This window comes from Callithrix jacchus, chromosome 11 (genome assembly GCF_049354715.1).
Source record: "Callithrix jacchus isolate 240 chromosome 11, calJac240_pri, whole genome shotgun sequence".
Classification (NCBI taxonomy): Eukaryota; Metazoa; Chordata; class Mammalia; order Primates; family Cebidae; genus Callithrix; species Callithrix jacchus.
This window is the reverse complement of record NC_133512.1, coordinates 12,102,435-12,122,468: the sequence shown is the minus strand read 5'-3', so window position 1 is coordinate 12,122,468 and position 20,034 is coordinate 12,102,435. Positions and strand designations below refer to the sequence as shown.

The following is a 20,034-nucleotide window of genomic DNA, read 5'->3' as shown; positions in this document are numbered from 1 at the left end:
TATTCAGAATTCTTACTGGGGCTCCTGAGAGCATGATTGACTGATCTGAGTGCCCACAGAGCTGATCTCAGGCTCCGGTCTCCAGCTCCTCCAGGCATGATCCAAGCCCCCACCTTATTTTATTTTTTTGAGATGGTCGGCCACCCAGGCTGATGGGCAGCGTCATCATTTAAGCTCACTGTAGCCTCAAACTCTGAGGCTCAAGCTATCCTTCTGCCTCAACCTCCCAGGAGCTGGGACAACAGGTGTATGCCACCACATCTGGCTAATTTTTTTACTTTTATTTTTTCATTTTTGTAGAGACGGGGTCTTGCTGTGTTGCCCAGGCTAGGCTCTCACCTTAAACCACATAAGTGGTCTACTTGGTGTGGCCAGTCCTCACCCGAAATCACATTGTTGGTGTGCATCAAAGCTTCCAGCCAAACAAAGACACTCCTAGCAGGTATGATATCTTAGAGATTGCCCCCTAAGTGTTAGGAATGAAGGCCAGATCTTTTGGGGACAAGATTAAATTTTGTTGTTGTTGTTGTTGTTTTGAAGAGACAGGGTTTCACCATGCTGACCAGGCTGGGCTCAAGCAATCTGCTAGCCTCAGCCTTTCAAAGTGCTAGGATTATAGGCGTGAGACATTGTGCTCGGCTAAGATTAAGTTCTTTACTACACAAGTGCCAATAACTACAATTCAGTCAGTTCTTTGCACAGAATTAAGCCTTAGCTAGGCTTCAGCCATTTTCCTTATTGCTCTTTATAAACCCCTCTATTCCTTGGTTTCCACCGATTCATTCTGAAGCCCTCTCCAAAGAGTCTCTCTCAAGAGCCAACCGCCCATGGCCCTGGAGCCTCATTGGTGCTGCCTCCATCTGAGTCCTCTCCTGGCCAGCCCCTGGGCAGTGCCCTATGCTCTAGGCACTCAGTAATGAGCCCCTCTCGTGCTTCCTTTCCAGGTCACCACCCTTTGGTGGGGGTTTAGAACCTCCTCTTGCTGCATATCACATCCTATACCCTCCCCAGCGTCTCAGGTGATTTTTACTACTCTACCCATTCTCAGAACAGCTCCCGTGTATCAGCAAGGCTAGCCTAGTGTGGCCCAAACACCCACAACCAAGGCTCCCAAGTCATACAAATGGTCCCAGGGATATTGACTCAAGGGCCTTTGTGGAAAATGCCATCATCCAGTTGGGTTGCTGAGACCATCTGAAGGGCCTGTTATTTGCAACAGAATTCTGTCTCATATGGGCTCATAGTGCGTATGGAATTAGCCCAAAGTTTCAGACCTGGTCCTGTCCTGGGTTCACTGTCACTTGTTTAAATACCCCACAGGCTCTACCCAATAGGAGGTCCAGGAAAGCACCAAGGTTTGGGGTGAGAGCATTAGCGCAGGCACAAGAGCATAAGTTTCCCAAGCCCCTAGAGGTGTCCAAAAGTAGTCAAGGTGGCCCATGAGCCCTTTTCAATATTTCAGAGAAATGGTGCTGAAAAGAATACCTTTACCTGTAATAAGGCTGCCTGAGTTAATGAAAATATCACTTTTTTTTTTGCTTTTGACTGTTTTTATTCCAATTAATGTTAATCATTAGTTGGCAGTAGATATGTTTGCCTAATATTAATGTGAATGAAATTCTTTATTAAATAAAGGTGTTTTTGATAATTAATATATTTCAGAACAGAAGGGTGGAATCCTCTGGTCTTGTTCAATTTAACCCTGAGGGCTGCTGGGACACTAAGCAGGGCTTGAGGGCGGAGTCAGAAGAGAAGCCCCAAAAGTGAGAGGACGAGAAAGGACACAGAGGAGGGATGCTGGAAGCAGCTGTGTGCCCATAAGGCAGTGTGAAATGGCCCCAAAGGCTAGCTTCCAATGCCTTCTAAACCTCACCCATTGAGGTCTGACTGTGGTGGGTGGCCGATGCTAGCCTCTCGTAGTCCTGGGCTATGGTGAAGGTAAATGTGAGCTGAGCTGAGCACCAAGGAGCAGCCTCTAGACAGCTAAGGCGGAACAAGAACTAGTTCAAGCTTACAACGACCCCAGTTTAATTTGATATGATCTTAAGTGACCCGTAAGAGCGGAAGCATGCTATGGAGACCTGGGGTGCTTGTGAGAACAATATGAGGTAAACACTGATTAGTGGGGAGCAGAGTGATGAGCAGGTATCGGGGGACAGTGGAGCAGAGTTGTTCTTGTTTCCTACACTCTGCACAGGCAGCTGGGAAACATTTCTGTTCTGCTCCAAAAACGAGATTTAAACTCCCACGTAAAGCCTTTAGAGTCCTCCATTTTCAGTGGCTCCATCGGCCTACCTGTTGCTCCTCTAAGCTTGGTCCCCTCCCAGAACATGCAGGTACACATATCACACCATGCCCTCATTTTTTTTCCAGCTTGCTAAATTTATTTTTGTAGTAAAAAATGTATAAAATACACAATTTAAACAACTTTTAAATGTACAATTCGGTGGCATGTGCCTTCACAGTGCTGCAGAACCAGTCCCACCATCCATTCCCAAAACTTTCCATCACCCCCAACAAATTCTGTACGCATGAAGCAACATTTCTCCCATTTACCCTCCCGTCAGCCTCAGGTAATCTCTCATCTACCATCTGTCTCTATGAACTTGCCTAATCTATATATTTCCTGTAAGTGGAATCATATATTCATCCTTTTCTTTCCCGCTTATTTCACTTAGCATGTTTTCAAGGCCCATCCATGTTGCACTGTGTATCAGAACCATACTTTGTCTATCTATCATCCACTGATGGGCACTTGGGTTGTTACCAGCTTCTGAAAATCATGACTAATAGTGCTGTGAACATTGGCACACACATTCTATCTGTCTGTTTTTGATTCTTTGACACCACTCTCCTTGAATACATAGAATCTCCCCTCCCTGCCTACTTTCCTACGGCTGCAGTTACTGAAGCCTCACAGGGAAGGAATGTGTCCCAGAGCCCAAGAAGCCCGAAAAGTGGAGATGGGTGAGTGGGCAGAGGACAGAACTGGAAACCCTAATGCTGGGCAGCTCAGCCTCTGCCAACACCTCTGAGGGATGGCAGAGGCCTGGCAGAGGCAGTCCTGCTTTGCCCTCTCTCTCCCCAGAAACTGTCCAGAGCTGCTTCTTAGTCTCCTCCAGGGAAGAGCAGAAGTGAAAGAAAAGAATAGGGATTGTCCTTCCCTTTGGCAGAGGCAGAGGCAAGTGGCCACTGCCCTATCCTGCTCTGCTCCTCATTGGCCATACTGCTCTGCTCCCAGGAGCTGCAGCACTCTAAAGCAACTCCAAAAATATTTACACCAGCACCCAAGTTTGACTTGGCCAAGGGCACTTTCCAGCAGCCGATGTGACTCCTCAGGGCAAGCTGGCTTTCTCATGCCCCAGAAGAGGGAAGTGGTGACTATGGGACATGAAAGGCAATGCAGATACTACTCTGAGTATAACCTGACCAGTCAAGCTACTGTGAACTCATGGCCTAGACCTCAAATGAAAAAGCAAATGAAGGGAAAACGTCTGATTGGTTTTCTTAAACACTGCTTGGCTGATAAATTTGGGTGTTTTTTTTTTTTTTTCCTTTTTGAGACAGAGTCTTGCTCTGTTGCCCAGGCTGGAGTGCAGTGGCATGATCTTGGCTCACTGCAACCTCTGCCTCGTGGGTTCAAGTGATTCTCCTGCCTTAGCCTCCTGAGTAGTTGGGATTACAAGTGTGAGCCACCGTGCCTGGCTTAAATTTGGGGGTCTTAATTACAATGCTCCTGCAACCTGAAGCCCCCAAAAATACTTACAGTCATCACCTACCGGTCCCGCAGAACACTGGGCAGGAGGATCCCTCTGCAAGTCGGTTAATTCCTAGAACATGAGATAGTGGGTCAGAGCTGCTGTGCATGGGAATGCTGCCTCTACACACCAATCTTGGTAGCTGGAAGGAATTCTCCCGGTGGGAGGAGGCTCCTAGGCCTCAGGAGGGGGTTAGAAACAAGGTGGGTCATGGAAGTCTACTCCCTGCTATAAAGATACCAGAGAAGTAGGTATTATCATTTCCATTTTATACATTAGAAAATTGAATTGTAAAGAGATGAAGTTACCTCCTCAAGGTACAGAGCTGGAAGACAGCAGGATAAGAAGTCAGTCACAGGTAGCTCTGCCTTAGCCCCAAGCCTGGTCTCCCACCTGATCAGGTAGAGGATATCCCCAGGCCCCCAGGTGCTCAGGATATGGAAGAAAAACAGCCCAGGAGAGGGTTCTGGGAGGATAGGTGCCAGGTTTTACTGTAGGCTAATGAATTAATGCATGGAAGCAGTTAGCACCAAGGAAGTGTCCATCTCTCTACTTTACCTCCCCAACCACCATACCAATCACCCTACTCACCACTGGTTATGTGGCAAGTCCTAGGGCTCTGAATGTGGAGACTTTGGCATGTGAGCCAAAGTCTAACAAACACTACACCAGTGGGGATCAGGGACCACACCACAACTGGATTCCCTTTATGGGATACCAACTCTGGCCATAATCCTTTAAAGTGATCCTGGTCCGGCATGAGCCTCAGGGCCCAAGATTTTGGGCAGTGACTCTCAAACTTCAGTTTGCATGGGGCTGGGCACATGCCTGTAATCCAAGCACTTTGGGAGGCCAAGGTGGAAGGATCACTTGAGTCCAGAGGTTCAAGACTAGACTGGGTAACATCGTGAAACCCTACCTCTACTTCAACAACAACAACAAAAGCCCAGTGAGGCTGGAGGATCACTTGAATCTGAAAGGTCAAGGCTTCAGTGAGTTGTGATTGTGCCACTGCACTCCAGCCTGGGCGACAGAGTGAGACCCTGTCTCAAAAAAAAAAAAAGTTACACATAGGAGAAGGTTTCCTAATACAATACCCCCTATTCTTCCCAGGTTCCAGATCTTAGTAAATGCCTTGGGTTTCCACAGGTTCTGAAAGGAAGGAAGGAGGTACAAGCAACAGTGTATCCTGCATTGTGTGGCAGGGAAACTCCTCAGGGACCTGGCATGTGTACAAAGTTCATACCTGGCTAATGACATTCCTCCTTCGCTGAACTAAGCCAAACACCGTCCTATCTACACAAACTCTCCTGGTTTCACCATATGTCTCTGGACATGCTAATCATTTCAGTAACCATCCTGCATTTATCTCCTTCACTTCAAATTTAATCAACCAAGATGCAAGTATTAACATCACAAAAGCCAGCACATGCTACAAATCAGGGCCATGTTTTCTCCCGAAGAGCTGATCTTTAAACATCTACCAGTATAGCACTGGCCAATTCTCAATTAGTATCTAATATATCTGAACACATTTCCTCATAAGTAAAATGAATGATATTTTACAAGCACTCAGGAAGCAGCATCAGGAGTGGTCAAAAGAGAATTTAACTTAGGGAACAACTGAGGTCAGACAAGGGGACCAAGGACAGGCTAAGAAATGCAAGAGCTACAGAAATCAGCTGGGCTTAGTGGCTCACACTTATAATCCCAGCACTTTGGGGGCCTGAGGCGGGTGGGTCGCCTGAGGTTAGGAGTTTAAGACCAGGCTGGCCAACATGGTGAAACCCTGTGTCTACTAAAAATACAAAAAATTAGCTGGGTGTGGTGGCACATGCCTGTAACTCCAGCTCTTCGGGAGGCTGAGGCAGGAGAACTGCTTGAACCTGGGAGGTGGAGGTTGCAGTGAGCAAAGACCACGCCATTGCACTCCAGCCTGGGCAACACAGAGTGAGACTCCATCTCAAAAAAAAAAAAAAAAAAAAAAAGAAAGAAAGAAAAGGAAAAAAAAGAAAGAAAACTCTGCAGAAGAGTTCCTTTTTGCTTACCTCTCTGCTGTGTGCCCCTCAGCACCTCCATTATCACGGTGCAGGGGAACTGTTTATATCCATTGTGACACTGCATGGATGAACAAGTTCTATGACAGAACGGTTAAGGCAAATCCTAAATAGGTTATATGAGCAGCCAGGGGCAGGAAAAGCCAGCAGTACAGGCCAATTCCCCTCCCCCTCACAAGGTTTTCCCATACTTCTGTGCTTTTGCACTGCCTGTATGCAGAATCCACGTCCCTCCTTTAGAGGTGTGATAAACAGTTACACCAGCACTTAATGATCCCTGAAAGGCCACTTGTGGATCTCTACTGATAGACTCCAACCGGCACCTAGGAGTTTCGAATGCTAACTGGCATTTCAAGGAAGAATGGTGCCACTTAAAAGAAACTGGTCCACTCACACATCGAATTCCTGTGCTCACCTCATAGGGTTAGAAGACTCAGGTCCGAGTCCCAGCTCTGTCACTGAGGAAATGACTTTCACCTTGTTGGGCCTCAGTATAACCATCTGTTAAGTTGTAATCATACCTGCCTGCCAACTTGCTGGCACTATTGTGTGGCTACAAATTTTGCATATAAATTTTTTTTTTTTTTTTAGGGAGGGAAGGAGGAAGGGAGGAAGGCAGGAAGGGAGGGAAGGAGGGAGGGAGGGAGGAAGGAAGGGAGGAAGGAGGGGATGAAGGAGGGGATGAAGGAAGGAAGGGAGGAAGCGGGGGGGAGGGAAGGAGGAAAGGGAAGGAAGGAATTCAAGCAATGAGAGAGACATTGCCGACCTGAATCTAGAGGTTTACAAGTTGATTTCTTTTTTTGAGAGAAGGAAAGAAAAAAAAATGAGTAAAGGAGAGAAAGAAAGAGGAAGAGAGAGAGGGAGGGTGAACGGAAATATTGCTTTATTCTAAAAAAAAAAATGGGTATTAATAATGGCCAATCAGTTTCATTTAAACCTATGAGTAGGTGTGATGTGGCATTGACAAGAATGTATATTTTATGTATTTGAAGTGGAGAGCTCTATAAATATTTATTAAGTTTACTTGTTCCGGATCTGAGTTCGAGTCCTTGATATCCTTATTAATTTTCTGTCTCGTTGAATCTAAGTCTCTATGTATCTGGGTGTTAGGATAGTTAGCTCTTGTTGTTGTATTGATCCTTTTACCACTATATCTTCGTTGCTTTAAAATCTATTTTATCCGCTACGAGAATTGCAACTCCTGCTTTTTATTTATTTATTTATTTGTTTGTTTGTTTATTTTTGCTCTCCATTTGGTTGGTAAATCTTTCTCCATTCCTTTGAGTCTTTGTGTATCCTTGCATGTGAAACAGGTCTGGTTGTAACATGCTGTTGGGTTTTGGCTGTGTCTTTTGATTGAGGGATTTAGTCGATTTAAATTTAGGGTTACTGCCATTTGATGTTATCTGGCTGTTTGATCCATTCGTTGATGAAAATTCTTCTTTATGTTGGTGCTCTTTACTTTTTGGTATATTTTTAGTAAGGCTAATACTGGTTGTTTCTTTCTGTGTGTAATGCCTCTTTCAGAAGCTCTTGTAAAGCAGGCCTGGTGGTAATAAAATCTCTGAGTACTTGCTTGTTCATAAAAGATTTTATTTTTCCTTCAGTTGTGAAGCTTAGTCTGGCTGGATATATATAAATTTTTAATGTATATAATGTAAGCAAGAGCACCCAGTAAATATTAAGACAATAGTGGTATAGTGGATGCTACAGTATTATAAAAAGGTGGAGGAATAAGTAGAATATATATATATATATATATTTCTAGAGGAATACTTTGACACTGGGTGGCCCTCCCCCAGGAGAGGAATTGGATGGCTGGCTACAGTCTTGGGTGGGAGACTTTTCCCTGTATATCCTTCGTACCTTTTGAACCATGGGAATTTATTACCAAATCATTAAATATACAAATAGAATATTTTATTAATTGTAAATTATAATTAATTGTAAATTATTAATTATTATTACAGGTAACAATGATAAAAGGGAGAAGTCCTGAAAAAGAGAAAGTATGAATATTAGTAGAGATATTGAACATAGTTTGGTGCATACTCAGTTATTCCTTCACTGTGTTTCATCAGCTCCAAGACTCCATCCTTTGTAAGACACATATTTTTAATTGACATACATTTAAGAAAAAAAAAAACGTGCTAGCAAATAAACTAACACCAAATGCTTTCTTTGCACATATACTTTATTTTAAAATTACTTTTATCAGGCTGTGTACAATGCCTCATGCCTGTAATCCCAGCACTTTGGGAAGCCAAGACGGGTGGATCGCTTGAGGTCAGGAGTTTGAGACCAGCCTGGCCAACATGGCGAAACCCTGTCTCTACTAAAAATATAAAACTTAGCTGGGCATGGTGGCATGTACCTATAATCCCAGCCTCTTGGGAGGCTGAGGCACCAGAATTGCTTTAGAGGATGACATCATGGACCAGGGCGGAGTGTCTGGGGTCTGCTGGCAGCCTCCAATCCCCAACAGTTTTGCAGGACACTGTTATCTGTGGACTCTAAAAGGGACTTAACTTAAAGAAACTCATGGACCATTAATGGACAAAAACATCAATCAATACGTATTGTGGTATTCAAATACTAGCACTTTGGGAGATCATCGAATACCACGTTTTTGAAGACCATGGCCTATCATCATCATGCATTCAAGATTTGAGTTTGAATAACTTCATTAAGACTGAGATCTTCAAAAGCTTCAAGTCTCATCTGCATTAAAGCTCTCCATTGAACCCTCTCACAAAAGTACTAGCTTAAAGGGACTAAAATCCATTAATGCATTCCCTTTATATCCCTTCTTCTGACTTCTCTTCAATTTCCTTGGCCTCTAGGGTCTTTCATATTGCTTATGTTCCTTTAGACTAGATGCAAAGAGACAGTGCTTTCCAAAAAAACATGTGTTCTCTCATTTTAGGATTGCATACCAGGTGCCATACAAAACTGTTTTCAAAAGAAAAAAAAAAAAAAAAAGAAAAAAACATGTGTTCTATGGCCATAAGTTTTCATTGGTAGAGAAGCATAAATTTAGCACGATTAATTTAGAATTAGGTCTTTTATGGTATCCTGTAAAAAGTTGAATTAACAATAAGAAAATGAGAATGAAGCAGTAAAAATATTTTGGGTTATTGGCTGGGTGTGGTGGCTCATGCCTGTAATCCCAGCTACTCAGGAGGCTGAGGCAGGAGAATTGCTTGAACCCAGGAGGTGGAAGTTGCAGTGAGCCGAGATTGTGCCATTGCACTCCAGCCTGGGTAACAAGAGGGAAACTCCATCTCAAAAAAAAAAAAAAAAAAAAAAATTGGGGGTTAGATTATACTCTCAGAAGCTATGTGGTTTAGAGAAAAGCGCCCCCAACCTAAAAGTTAATAGTTCCTATCCTGTCTCTGCCTCATACTAGGTATAAGAAAGTCACTTAACCTCTCTGAACCTTAACTTTACTATCTATAAAGTGAATCTGATATTTTCCCCTGCCTACCTCACACGGTTGTTGTGAAGGTCAAGTGAAATAATGTACATAAAAAGACACGTATAAAATGTGTAATATAAGGCTGGGCGCGGTGGCTCACACCTGTAATTCCAGCACTTTGGGAGGCCGAAGTGAGCAGATCACTGGGTCAGGAGATCAAGACCAACCTGGCCAACATGGTCAAACCCCGTCTCAAAAAGAAAAAAAAAATGTGTAACACAGACAAAGGGTCCTGTTACATAGTGCAAGTCATTCCCTCAGATCTTGGGCCTAGGAAGGGAAGTGATTTAAGCTCACTGAAAGTATGTACCATGTCCAGGCAGGATACATGGTAACAAGGCTATGTTAATTCTTTTTCTCTGAGGTGAGTACCTAAAATACCACATGGGCTAATTCTAAGGAGGAGCATGACTATATATTTCCTTAAAATTATACCTTAGCATCGTTAATGCTCTAGAGCAGTTATGGGTTATAACATATCAGTGATTTGTGAATTTTTTTTTTTTACTAAAAGGTGACCAGCATTTCTCTTTAAATGAAAGAACATATAATATTTCACAATCCATCCCACATGGTAAGAGTAAAAAAAATTGTTTTAGTTGTATATACAAGTGTGTGTGTGAATATGTGTGTGTACTTGGTTATCAAATAAAATACTTTTTTTCCCTGTTGAAAGTGAAAATACTTTTTTTCTCCCTGTGGGGGAAGAAAAAAAAAGAATCGCTTTAGCCTGGAAAGCGGAGGTTGCAGTGAGCCAAGATGGTGCCACTGCACTCCAGCCTGTGTGACAAAGACTCTATTTCAAAAAATTTTTTAAATTAAAATTACTTTTATCCAAAATAATTATTTTAGGCTTAAACAGAGCTTTGTGTGTTTCTTTTTGTCATTCATGCATACAAGAAAAAGGAAAAACAAGCGAAATAAATAAACTGATTTGTTCAGGTATTCCTAAAGTTTCTTCCGAGTCAGAGCCCAGCACCGAGTCATTGATGTCTACACAGTACCATCCTCCGTGTCGTCCAAATCAATAGTTAATGTGGCAATTCTTAGAATCCTCTACTACTGCTTCTGAAGTTTTCATTCAAGCCATCAATTCTCCAACGGCCCCGTGATACACAATCTCTTTGCACATATTCCAGCAAGAAAAAACGATCCAGCGTCACCAACTTGAGGGTAGGTGGTACCTTTCTTTCTGGGGCTATGAAGAATTTGGTTGCTTGACATGGAATTAGAAAATTGCAGTCTTTCCTCTCACAACAACAAATATTTGCTCCACCAATAGGAAATTTACTCTCCACTGTCCTGTTTCTGTGCCTGTGTGTTCACAAATCTTTTCTTTTCAGTGCTAAATCACACTATCTTTTTGAATATATTTTTAAAACGGTTAAACTCAACAAATATAGTACCAGCAACGCACTTACCTCATAACGAACTGAAATGATCCAGTTTACTCACACAGATAGTGACAACTAAGTGAAGGTAACCTGGCTGACAGCTATTGGAAGAAGCATCCCAATTTCAGATATGTGAACATCTGAAAAAATATTCATCTTGAAGTACATGAATATGGTATTATCTATACTTCCAAGTTCTCTTTATTTCTATTTTATTTTATTTTCTTTTTTGAGATAGGGTCTCACTCTGTTGCCCAGACTGGAGTGCAATGGTGCCATCTTGGCTCACTGCAACTGCTGCCTACCAGGTTCAAGCAATTCTCGTGCCTCACCCTCCAGAATAGCTGGGATTGCAGGCACGCGCCACCATGCCTGGCCATTTTTGTATTTGTAGTAGAGACAGGTTTCACCATGTTCACCAGGCTGGTCTCGAACGCCTCACCTCAACTGATCCTCCTGCCTCAGCCTCCCAAAGTGCTCGGATTACAGGTGTAAGCCACCACACCTGGCCCCAAGTTTCTTAAAGAGCAATTACTACCTTTATAACCAGAAGTTAACTTTTTTTTGGTTTTGAGAAACGAAACCAAGTATTATGCAGCCACTAAAAATTACAGTTTTTAAAGACTACAGAATAACAGGAGAAAATGCCACGATACAACATTAAAGGAAAAGGGCAAGAAAAAAGCTGAGTATAAAATGTGATGACTACATGATGACAACGCTCTGAAACACACACACATCAAAGGCACTGAAATAAAATCCACCAAAATGTGAACACGATTACATCATGAGTGGGTAGAATATATATATATATATTTCTAGAAGACTACCTGAACAGTGGTTGCCCCCCAGGAGGGGAACTGGATGGCACACATTCCAGCAACAAAAAGTGACCCACTTTAGATGACTAGAGATGACTTTTTTAAAAACCGAATTTTGGGGGTATTTTCCAAATTTTCTTCATTTAATTTTATTTATTTATTTTTATTGTTTTGAGACAGGATTTTGCTCTGTCACCCAGGCTGGAGTGCAGTGATGCCATCTCAGTTCACTGCAATCTCCACCTCCTGGGTTCAAGCAATTCTCATGCCTCAGCCTCTCAAGTAGCTGGGATTACAGGCACCTACCACTACCCAGCGAGTTTTTGTATTTTTAGGAGAGACAGGGTTTTGCCATTTGGCTGGGCTGGTTTCAAACTCCTGGCCTCAAGTGATCCACCCGCCTCGGCCTCCCAAAGTGCTGAGATTACACGTGTGAGACACTGTGCTCAGCCAGGTTATTTTCCAAATTTTCTTTAAAGTACATGTATTGCAAAATATATGAATTAAATATGTATTGATACGGTTTGGATCTGTGTTCCCACCCAAAACCCTGTCCAACTGTAATCTCCAATGCTGAGGGTGGGGCCTGGTGGGGAGTGATTGGTTTCGTACCAACCATTTGTACTATCCTCTTCTCACAAGATCTGGTTGTTTAAAAGTGTGTCATGGCCAGGCATGGTGGCTCACGCCTGTAATACCAGCACTTTGGGAGGCTGAGGTGGATCGTTTGAGCTCAGGAGTTGCAGATCAGCCTGGGCAACATGGCAAAACCCCATCTCTACTAAAAATACAAAAAGTAGCCAGGCATGGTTGTACACACTGTAATTCCAGCTACTCTAGAGGCTGAGACATGAGAATCACTTGAACCAGGGAGGTGGAGGCTGCAGTGAGCTGAGATTGCACCACTGCACTCCAGCCTGCATGACAGAGTGAGACCCTGTCTCAAAAATAAGTAACTAAATAAAAGTGTGTCACCCCTTCCCTTCTCTCTCTCTTGCTCCTGTTCTGGCCACGTGATATGCCTGCTCTGCTCCCGGTTTGCCTTCCATCATGCCTCTGAGTTTCCCTTCCTCCAAAGCAAAGCAGACACTTATACCATGCTTCTTGTACAGCCTGTGGAACCATGAGCCAATTAAAACTCTTTTCTTCCTAAATTATCTCATCTCAGGTTTTTTTTTTGAGACAGGGTCTCACTCTTTCACCTGGGTTGGAGTGCAGTGGCATGATATTGGCTCACTGCAACCTCTACCTACCAGACTCAAGAGATCCTTCCACCTCAGCCACCTGAGTAGCTGAGCCCATAGGCGAATACCACCAACCATGCCTGTCTAATTTTCTATATTTTTGGTAGAGATGGGGTTTTGCCATGTTGCCCAGGCTGGTCCTGATCTCCTGAGCTCAGGCTATCCACCTCCTCGGCCTCCCAAAGTGCTGGGATTACAGGTATGAGCCACCTTATCCAGCCTTCAGGTATCCCTCCCTCCCTCCCTCCCTCCCTCTCTCTCTCTTTTTTTTTGACCCAGGGTAGAGTGCAATGGCATGATCTTGGCTCACTGCAACCTCTGCCTCCTAGGTTCAAGTGATTCTCCTGCCTTAGCTTCCCGAGTACCTGGGATTACAGGCACGCACCACCATGCTCAGCTAATTTTTGTATTTTTATTAGAGAAGGGGTTTCACTATGTTGACCAGGACCTCACCTCAGATGATCTGCTTGCCTCAGCCTCCCAAAGTGCTGTGATTACAGATATGAGCCACCTCGCCCAGCCAGGTATTTCTTAATAGCAATGTAAAAATGGACTAATACACATATCAAACAGCAAAAAAAAAAAAAAAAGTTTAAATTTAAAAATTGAAATGCTGCCACATATAACCCTTTCCCAGTTAAGAACAGTGGCTCACACCTGTAATCCCAGCACTTTGGGAGGCTGAGGTGGGAGGATTGCATGAGCCCAGGAGTTTCACCAGCCTGGGCAACATGGTGAAATCCACTCGCTACAACAATTTTAAAATTAGCCAGATGTAGTGGCAGGCACCTGTAGTCCCAGCTACTGGGGAAGCTAAGCGGGAGGAATGCTTGACTCCAGGAGGTCAAGGCTGCAGTGAGCTATTATGACTGAGCCTCTGCATTCCAGCTGGGGTAATAGAGTGAGACCCTGTTTTAAAACACTAAATAAATAAATAAAAAGTACATCTAAAAACATTCAACTCATTTGAAAACTTTTTTTTAAAGGGCTGAAGTTGGTTAGAAAGGGCTATGGGATTGGAAACTAAGGGGGCAGCTAATGGACACCACACACCTGGCTCAGGCTCGCATACTGCTGCTGGCTACCTGCTCAGCACCTATCTGCCTTCCTCCTTTCTGAAGGACTCCTGTTCAGTTCTGGTCAACTCACCCTCAGCTCCAGGTCTAAGGGTAGCCAGACTCCTTGCCACTCATTGGTTTAGGAATGAGAATGAGAAGGCTGGGCATGGTGGCTCACGCCTATAATCCCAGCACTTTGGAAGGCCGAGGCGGGTGGATCACGAGGTCAAGAGATGGAGACCATCCTGGTTAACAAGTTGAAACCCCATCTCTACTAAAAATACAAAAATTAGCTGGGCATGGTGGTGCGTGCCTGTAGTCCCAGCTACTCGGGAGGCTGAGGCAGGAGAATTGCTTGAACCCAGGAGGTGGAGGTTGCGGTGAGCCGAGATTGCACCATTGCACTCCAGCCTGGGTAACAACAGTGAAACTCCGTCTCAAAAAAAAAAAAAAGGAATGAGAATGAGATATAATTTATAACAAGGCAAAGGAAAAAAACAAAGTTTTGCTGGGCTTTCTCAGAACATTCTCATCAGTTCTTTTAGATGTAATCATCTCTCTTCCTCCCAGATGTCCAGCAGGCTGTGTCCCAGCCATTCAGCCCAGCGTCCCACAGGAACAGACTAGGAGAGGAGGACTGAGTTGCTCCCAAAGTCCTGCCACAGGACCTCCAATTCCATGTGCAAGGGCAGCTCAGCTTCTGGCACTTGCAGCCAAGACATCCTAACTAGTGTTGGCCCAATAGTGCCATCTCATCACTGCAGGCTTGACACACTTTTAAAGTTGTATTTCCTACAGTTCTGTTGGTTTTTCCAGGATTTGCTACATAATTTGCAGGGCCTTGTGCAAGTGAAAATGTAAGGTCCCTAGTTCAATAATTATAAAGAATTTCCTGATGGTGACAGCAGAGCGTAAAACCAAATGCAGAGCCCATCCAAGCCTAGGGCCCTGAGAGAGTGAATGCATCACACACACATGAAGCCAGCCCTGACTTTGATTCTTGTTTTGTTTTTTATTTTTGTTTTAACACAGGGTCTTGGCAGGGCTTGGTGGTTCATGCCTGTAATTCCAGCACTTTGGGCGGCAGAGGCGAGCAGATCACTAGATGTCAGGAGCTCTAGACCAGCCTGGACAACGCAGTGAAACCCCATCTCTATTAAAAATACAATAATTAGCCGGATGCAGTAGCATGTGCCTGTAATCCCAGCTACCTAGGAGGCTGAGGCAGGAGAATCACTGGAACCCAGGAGACAGAGGCTGCAGTGAGCTGAGATCGTGCTACTGCACTCCAACCTGGGCAACAAAGCGAGACTTCATCTCAAAAAAAAAAAAAAAAAAAAAAGACAGGTCTCACTCTGGTTGCCTAGGCCGGAGTGTAGTAGTGAAGCTCAGTGCAGCCTTGACCTCCCAGGCTCGGGTGATTTTCCCACCTTACCCTCATGAGTAGTTGGGATTACAGGCCTGTGTCACCACACTCAGCCAATTTATTTATTTATTTATTTTGGGACAGAGTCTCACTGTGTCACCAGTCTGGAGGACAGTGGCATGATCTCGGCTCACTGCAACCTCCGCCTCCCAGGTTCAAGTGATTCTCCTCCCTCAGCCTCCCAAGTAGCTGGGACTATAGGCATGTGCTACCATGCCCAGCTAATTTTTGTATTTTTATTAGAGACAGGGTTTCACCATGTTGGCCAGGATAGTCTTGATCTCCTGACCTCATGATCTGCCCACCTTGGCCTTCCAAAGTGCTGGAATTACAGTTGTAAGCCACCGCTTCTGGCCTTTTAATTTTTATTTATTTATTTTTTTGAGAAAGAGTCTCACTCTATCACAGTGCAGTGGCACAATCTCGAGTCATTGCAACCTCCACCTCCTGGGTTCAAGTAATTCTCTTGCCTCAGCCTCCCGAGTAGCTAGGATTACAGGCACATACCGCCATGCCTGGCTAACTTTTTTTGTATTTGTATTTTTTTATTTTTTACTTTTTTAGAGACAGGGTTTCACCATCTTGGCCAGGCTGGTCTTGAACTCCTGACCTCATGATCCACCCACCTCAGCCTCCCAAAGTGCTGGGATCACAGGCGTGAGCCACCACACCTGGCCTGTATTTTTATTAGAGAAGGGGTTTCACTATGTTGGCCAGGCTGGTCTCAAACTCTTCACCTCAAATGATCCACCCGCCTCAGCCTCCCAAAGTGCTGGAATTACAAGCGTGAGCCACCATGCCCAGCCATTTTTTGTATTTTTAGTAGAGATGGGGTTTCACTGTGTTGCCCAGGCTGGTCTCGAACTCCTGGACTCAAGCAATCCACCTGCCTCAGCCTCCCAGAGGGCTGGGATTATAGGTGTGAGCCACTGTGTCTGGCCTGTCCTTGATTCTTATCAAGAAAAAGCTCTCCCTGGCCTTATGACTTCAGTTACCTTGGATCTATAGTTGACATTTCATGCTTAAGGTCCAAACTTGTTTTCCAAGCCTTCTGTTTTATAAAATCTTATCAGTTGACACCTTTGAATATGTAGGCTCAAACCTTTACTCCTTAATCTCTCCTACCCTCCGCTCTGCTTCAAAACTTCTGATTCCCTATCCTAGACAATGACACCCCTATCCACCAAGTGACCCATTTTGTGCATCTCCTTGTTTCACTTTCACCACATCCTCTCTCCAAGTCCTGTCAATTTCACTTCTGCAATATGGTCCAGGCACTGCTTTGGCCTAGTATCCATTCCATGGTCATTAATTTGGACAAAGCCTCTGCTAAACCTTCACAACGGCCTCTAGTTTTCCTCTGCCCCACTTCAGGCCACACTGCAGCCAGAAGGATCTTTTTATAATACAGATCTCAGCATGCCACTCGCTGGCTGCAAAGTCCTAGGATGACAGATGACCCCTTTCAGACAATAACTCATCAAAATTATCACTCTTTTGGACAGCTATTTAATTTTTTAAAAATGAGTCATACTCCCAGAGATCCTGTAATTCCACCTCTGGCAATCAAACCCAGTAACATGAATTAATAAAAAGGCTCATTGAACAATGATGGTTGATCTGGTTTGGGTATTTATCCCCTCCAAATCTCATGCTGAAATGTGATCCCCAATGTTAGAGATGGGGCCTGGTGGGAAGTGTCTGGGTTATGGAGGTGGATTCCTCATGAATGGTTTGGTGACCTCCCCACAATAATGAGTTCTCACTCTATTAGTTCATGAGAGATCTGGGTGTTTAAAAGAACCTGGCATCTCTCTTGTTCCCTCTCTTACCAGGTGACGTGCCTGCTTCCCCTTTGCTTTCTTGCCACGATTGTAAGCTTCCTGAGGCCTCACCAGAAGCAGATGCTGGCACCATGCTTCTTGTGCAGCCTGCAGAACTGCGAGCCAAATAAACCTCTTTTCTTTATTAATTATCCAGTCTCAGATATTCCTTTATAGCAACACAAAACAGACTAATACAAAGTTCATAACAGCAAATACTTGGTGAAGAATTTTGAACAACAGCAGCTAACTCATATTGAGTGCTTGGTATACAGCAACCATGTGCTAAACACATTTCATAGCATTTAATTCTCAAAACAACTCTATAAATATGTAGGACTGGGAGGCTAGGAATGATTAAGTGCCTTGCTGAAGGTCCACTGTAAGTGACCTCACATTCTCTAAGCCAGGTCTGTCTGACACCCAAGTCTATACTTTTACCTACTACAGGTAATGACTAAACAAGTTACTAGTCATGTACTCGTAGAAGGTTAATGTTAAAAATTAGTTATAGGACTGGGCATGGGTGTCTCATGTTGTAATCTCAACATTTAGGAGGCAGAGGAAGGAGGATCGTTTAAGCCTAGGAGTTTGAGACCAGCCTGGGCAATAAAGTGAGACACTGTCTCCTCAAAAAATAAAAAATTGGCTGGGCACGGTGGCATGTAGTCCCAGCCACCCGGGAAGCCGAGGAGGGGGGATTACTTGAACCCAGAAGGTTGAGGTTGCAGTGAGCCATGACTGTGCCACTGTACTCCAGCCTGGGCGACAGAGCAAGACCGTCTCAAAAAAAAAAAACAGTTATAAATACAATTTCACAACATGCTTATGTTTAATATTATGTGAAAAAGTGGAATACAAAATGCAGTATAATTGTTTTAAATATAGGGAAAAAACTGGAAGTAGATACAGTAAAATGTTGACAAACAGTAAAGACACAGAATTAGAAATACTTTTTTCTACTGTTGTGCGTTTTCCAAATTTTAGTTAATGCATTAAACCCCCATGAACTCCCTCTTACCTGAAGGATAAAAACCAGTTACTTCAGCACTGCCCCTAAGGACCACCCGAGTCTGCACCATGCTCCCTTCAGCTTCCCCGCTACCCGTCTGTCCTCCAAGCCTCGCGATCTCCCCGTTGCCAGGAAAGCCTTTTTCCCTCTTCCCCACCTGCCGAGCTCCTACTCATCCCTTAGGACCCAGCTCCATCCTAGACACCCCTGTCAGGCCCTTCTGGATACCCTACAGGAACACGTCCGTCTTACTCCGGGGACCCAGCAGCCCGCTGTCCGGGAGGATGCAGGTGGACACACGGCGCCCCGCCCGCGTGACGCAGCCCACGTGTTCACGGCCCGGCCCCGCCCCGCGCTCGCGCAGTCCCCTTCTCAAGCTGCGTCCCCTTTTCAGGCTGTGCGGGTGGCGGGTCTGCCTCCCTCCTATGCAGGTGTATCTGCGCCGCGCGGCGCCTCAGTCACCTTTCACTTCGGGGCAGCAGCGCCCCGCCCACACCTCGACGCTTCGGACACCCAAAGGGTCGGAGGGTGGGAAAGTGCGTACCTTCTGGATCCGCTTTAGCGCCATCCTGCCCCGCTGCCCGGAACCCGGGCGGCCCGGCCGGGGCTGCCTGAGGCGGCCCGCTGCCGGGTCAGCAGCCAGCGAGCTGCAGGCTGGGAGCCGCCGCCTGCGCTTGCGCGCGCGGGGCACTGTGGGGCCGTCGTCGCCGCGTGCCGAGCGTCCTGGCGCGGCCGAGGGGAAGCCGCGGGGCTGCCCGGTTACGCTGGCCACTCTCACCTGGTCATGTGGCTTCCACCATTAGACAGCAAGGGCCTGGAGAGGCCAGCGAAGAGGAGGGGCTCGTTGGCTTTGTGGAGACGCGCCGAGCACCCTCAAGGTGCCACACGCTCGCTTGCTCCCTGTCCGTACCTCCTGGGCGTCTTCCCAGGTTGTCATGTAACCCCTGACATAGGGGTTCTTAACTCTGTAAGTATATATACCCTCGTACGCCCTATGGCTGTACAGCCATTTCCATGTGGATGTCTGTGCATACATGCACACGCACAACTCCGCAGTTTTGGAGATCTCTGTGTTCAGTCATACCTCACGTGATCTTGCACTCCCAACGTTGAGAACCAAGGCCTTAGACTATGCATGTCCCAAACTTAAATTATCTATCTCCTTCCTATTTTCCCAAGACTTGGCAGGCTTCTAGGTCAGAGTTGTTCAAACTGAGGGTTATGAACTAGTGTGTCACGAAATCAATTTAATAGGTTGCAACCAACATTAAAAAAAAAAAAAATGCCAGACGAAGTGGCTCAGGCCTATAATCCCAGCACTTTGGGAGTCCGAGGCAGGCGGATCACTTGAGGTTAGGAATTCGAAACCAGCCTGGCCAAGATGGTGAAACCCTGTTTCTGCTGAAAATACAGAAATTAGCCGGGCATGGTGACATATGCATATGCCTGTAATCCCAGCTACGTGGGAGACTGAGGCATGAGAATCATTTGATTCCAGGAGGCAGAGGCTGCAGTGAGCTGAGATACGCTTTCACATTCTAGCCTGGGCAACAGAGTCTCAAAAAATAATAAAAATTTAAAGTAAAATAAAATATCAATGCCTTTCTTTCTTTTTTTCTTTTTTTGAGACAAGTCACCTAGGCTGGAGTGCAGTGCCGAGATCTTGGCTCACTGCAACTCCACCTCCATGGTTCAAGTGATTCTTTGCTTCCTGAGTAGCTGGGATTACAGGCGCCCGCCACCACGCCCAGCTAATTTTTTGTATTTGTACTAGAAACGGGGTTTCACCATCTGGGCCAGGCTGGTCTTGAACTCCTGATCTCGTGATCCACCTGCCTTGGCCTACCAAAGGGCTGGGATTACAGGCATGAGCCACCTCGCCTGCCCAATATCTGAGCATTTCACATAGTAAAGGTAAGAATTGTGAAAGTTTTGTTGGTGTGTATATGTAGATGATATTTAA

General features: G+C 45.0%; 2 protein-coding genes across 20 annotated transcripts in view; one reads left to right on the top strand and one right to left on the bottom strand.

Moving 5' to 3' along the window:
• UBE2D4 (ubiquitin conjugating enzyme E2 D4) overlaps positions 1-18,737 on the bottom strand; it is a 29,093-nt gene extending 10,356 nt beyond the window's left edge. For 3 of the 19 annotated variants that reach the window (XR_013523846.1, XM_078342289.1, XM_035253282.3), the window contains exons 1-3: positions 18,300-18,737; positions 5,807-5,895; positions 3,780-3,830 (exon numbers count right to left, since the gene is read on the bottom strand). Coding sequence is in view for 8 of the 19 variants with exons in the window: in XM_078342289.1 (XP_078198415.1) it covers positions 3,780-3,830; positions 5,807-5,882 (127 nt within the window). In the remaining 11 variants the exon portion in view is untranslated. Of the gene's footprint in view, positions 1-3,766; positions 3,831-4,677; positions 4,802-5,806; positions 5,896-18,080 lie in introns of all 19 variants that reach the window. The other 16 variants (XR_013523847.1, XM_078342300.1, XR_013523848.1 and 13 more) reach the window with 12 other exon arrangements.
• Positions 18,738-18,771: 34 nt separating this feature from the next.
• Positions 18,772-20,034, top strand: part of URGCP (upregulator of cell proliferation) — a 56,858-nt gene continuing 55,595 nt past the window's right edge. Inside the window, exon 1 of the mRNA XM_054237021.2 lies at positions 18,772-19,038. The gene's annotated coding sequence lies outside the window, so the exon portion shown is untranslated. The remainder of the gene's footprint in view (positions 19,039-20,034) is intronic.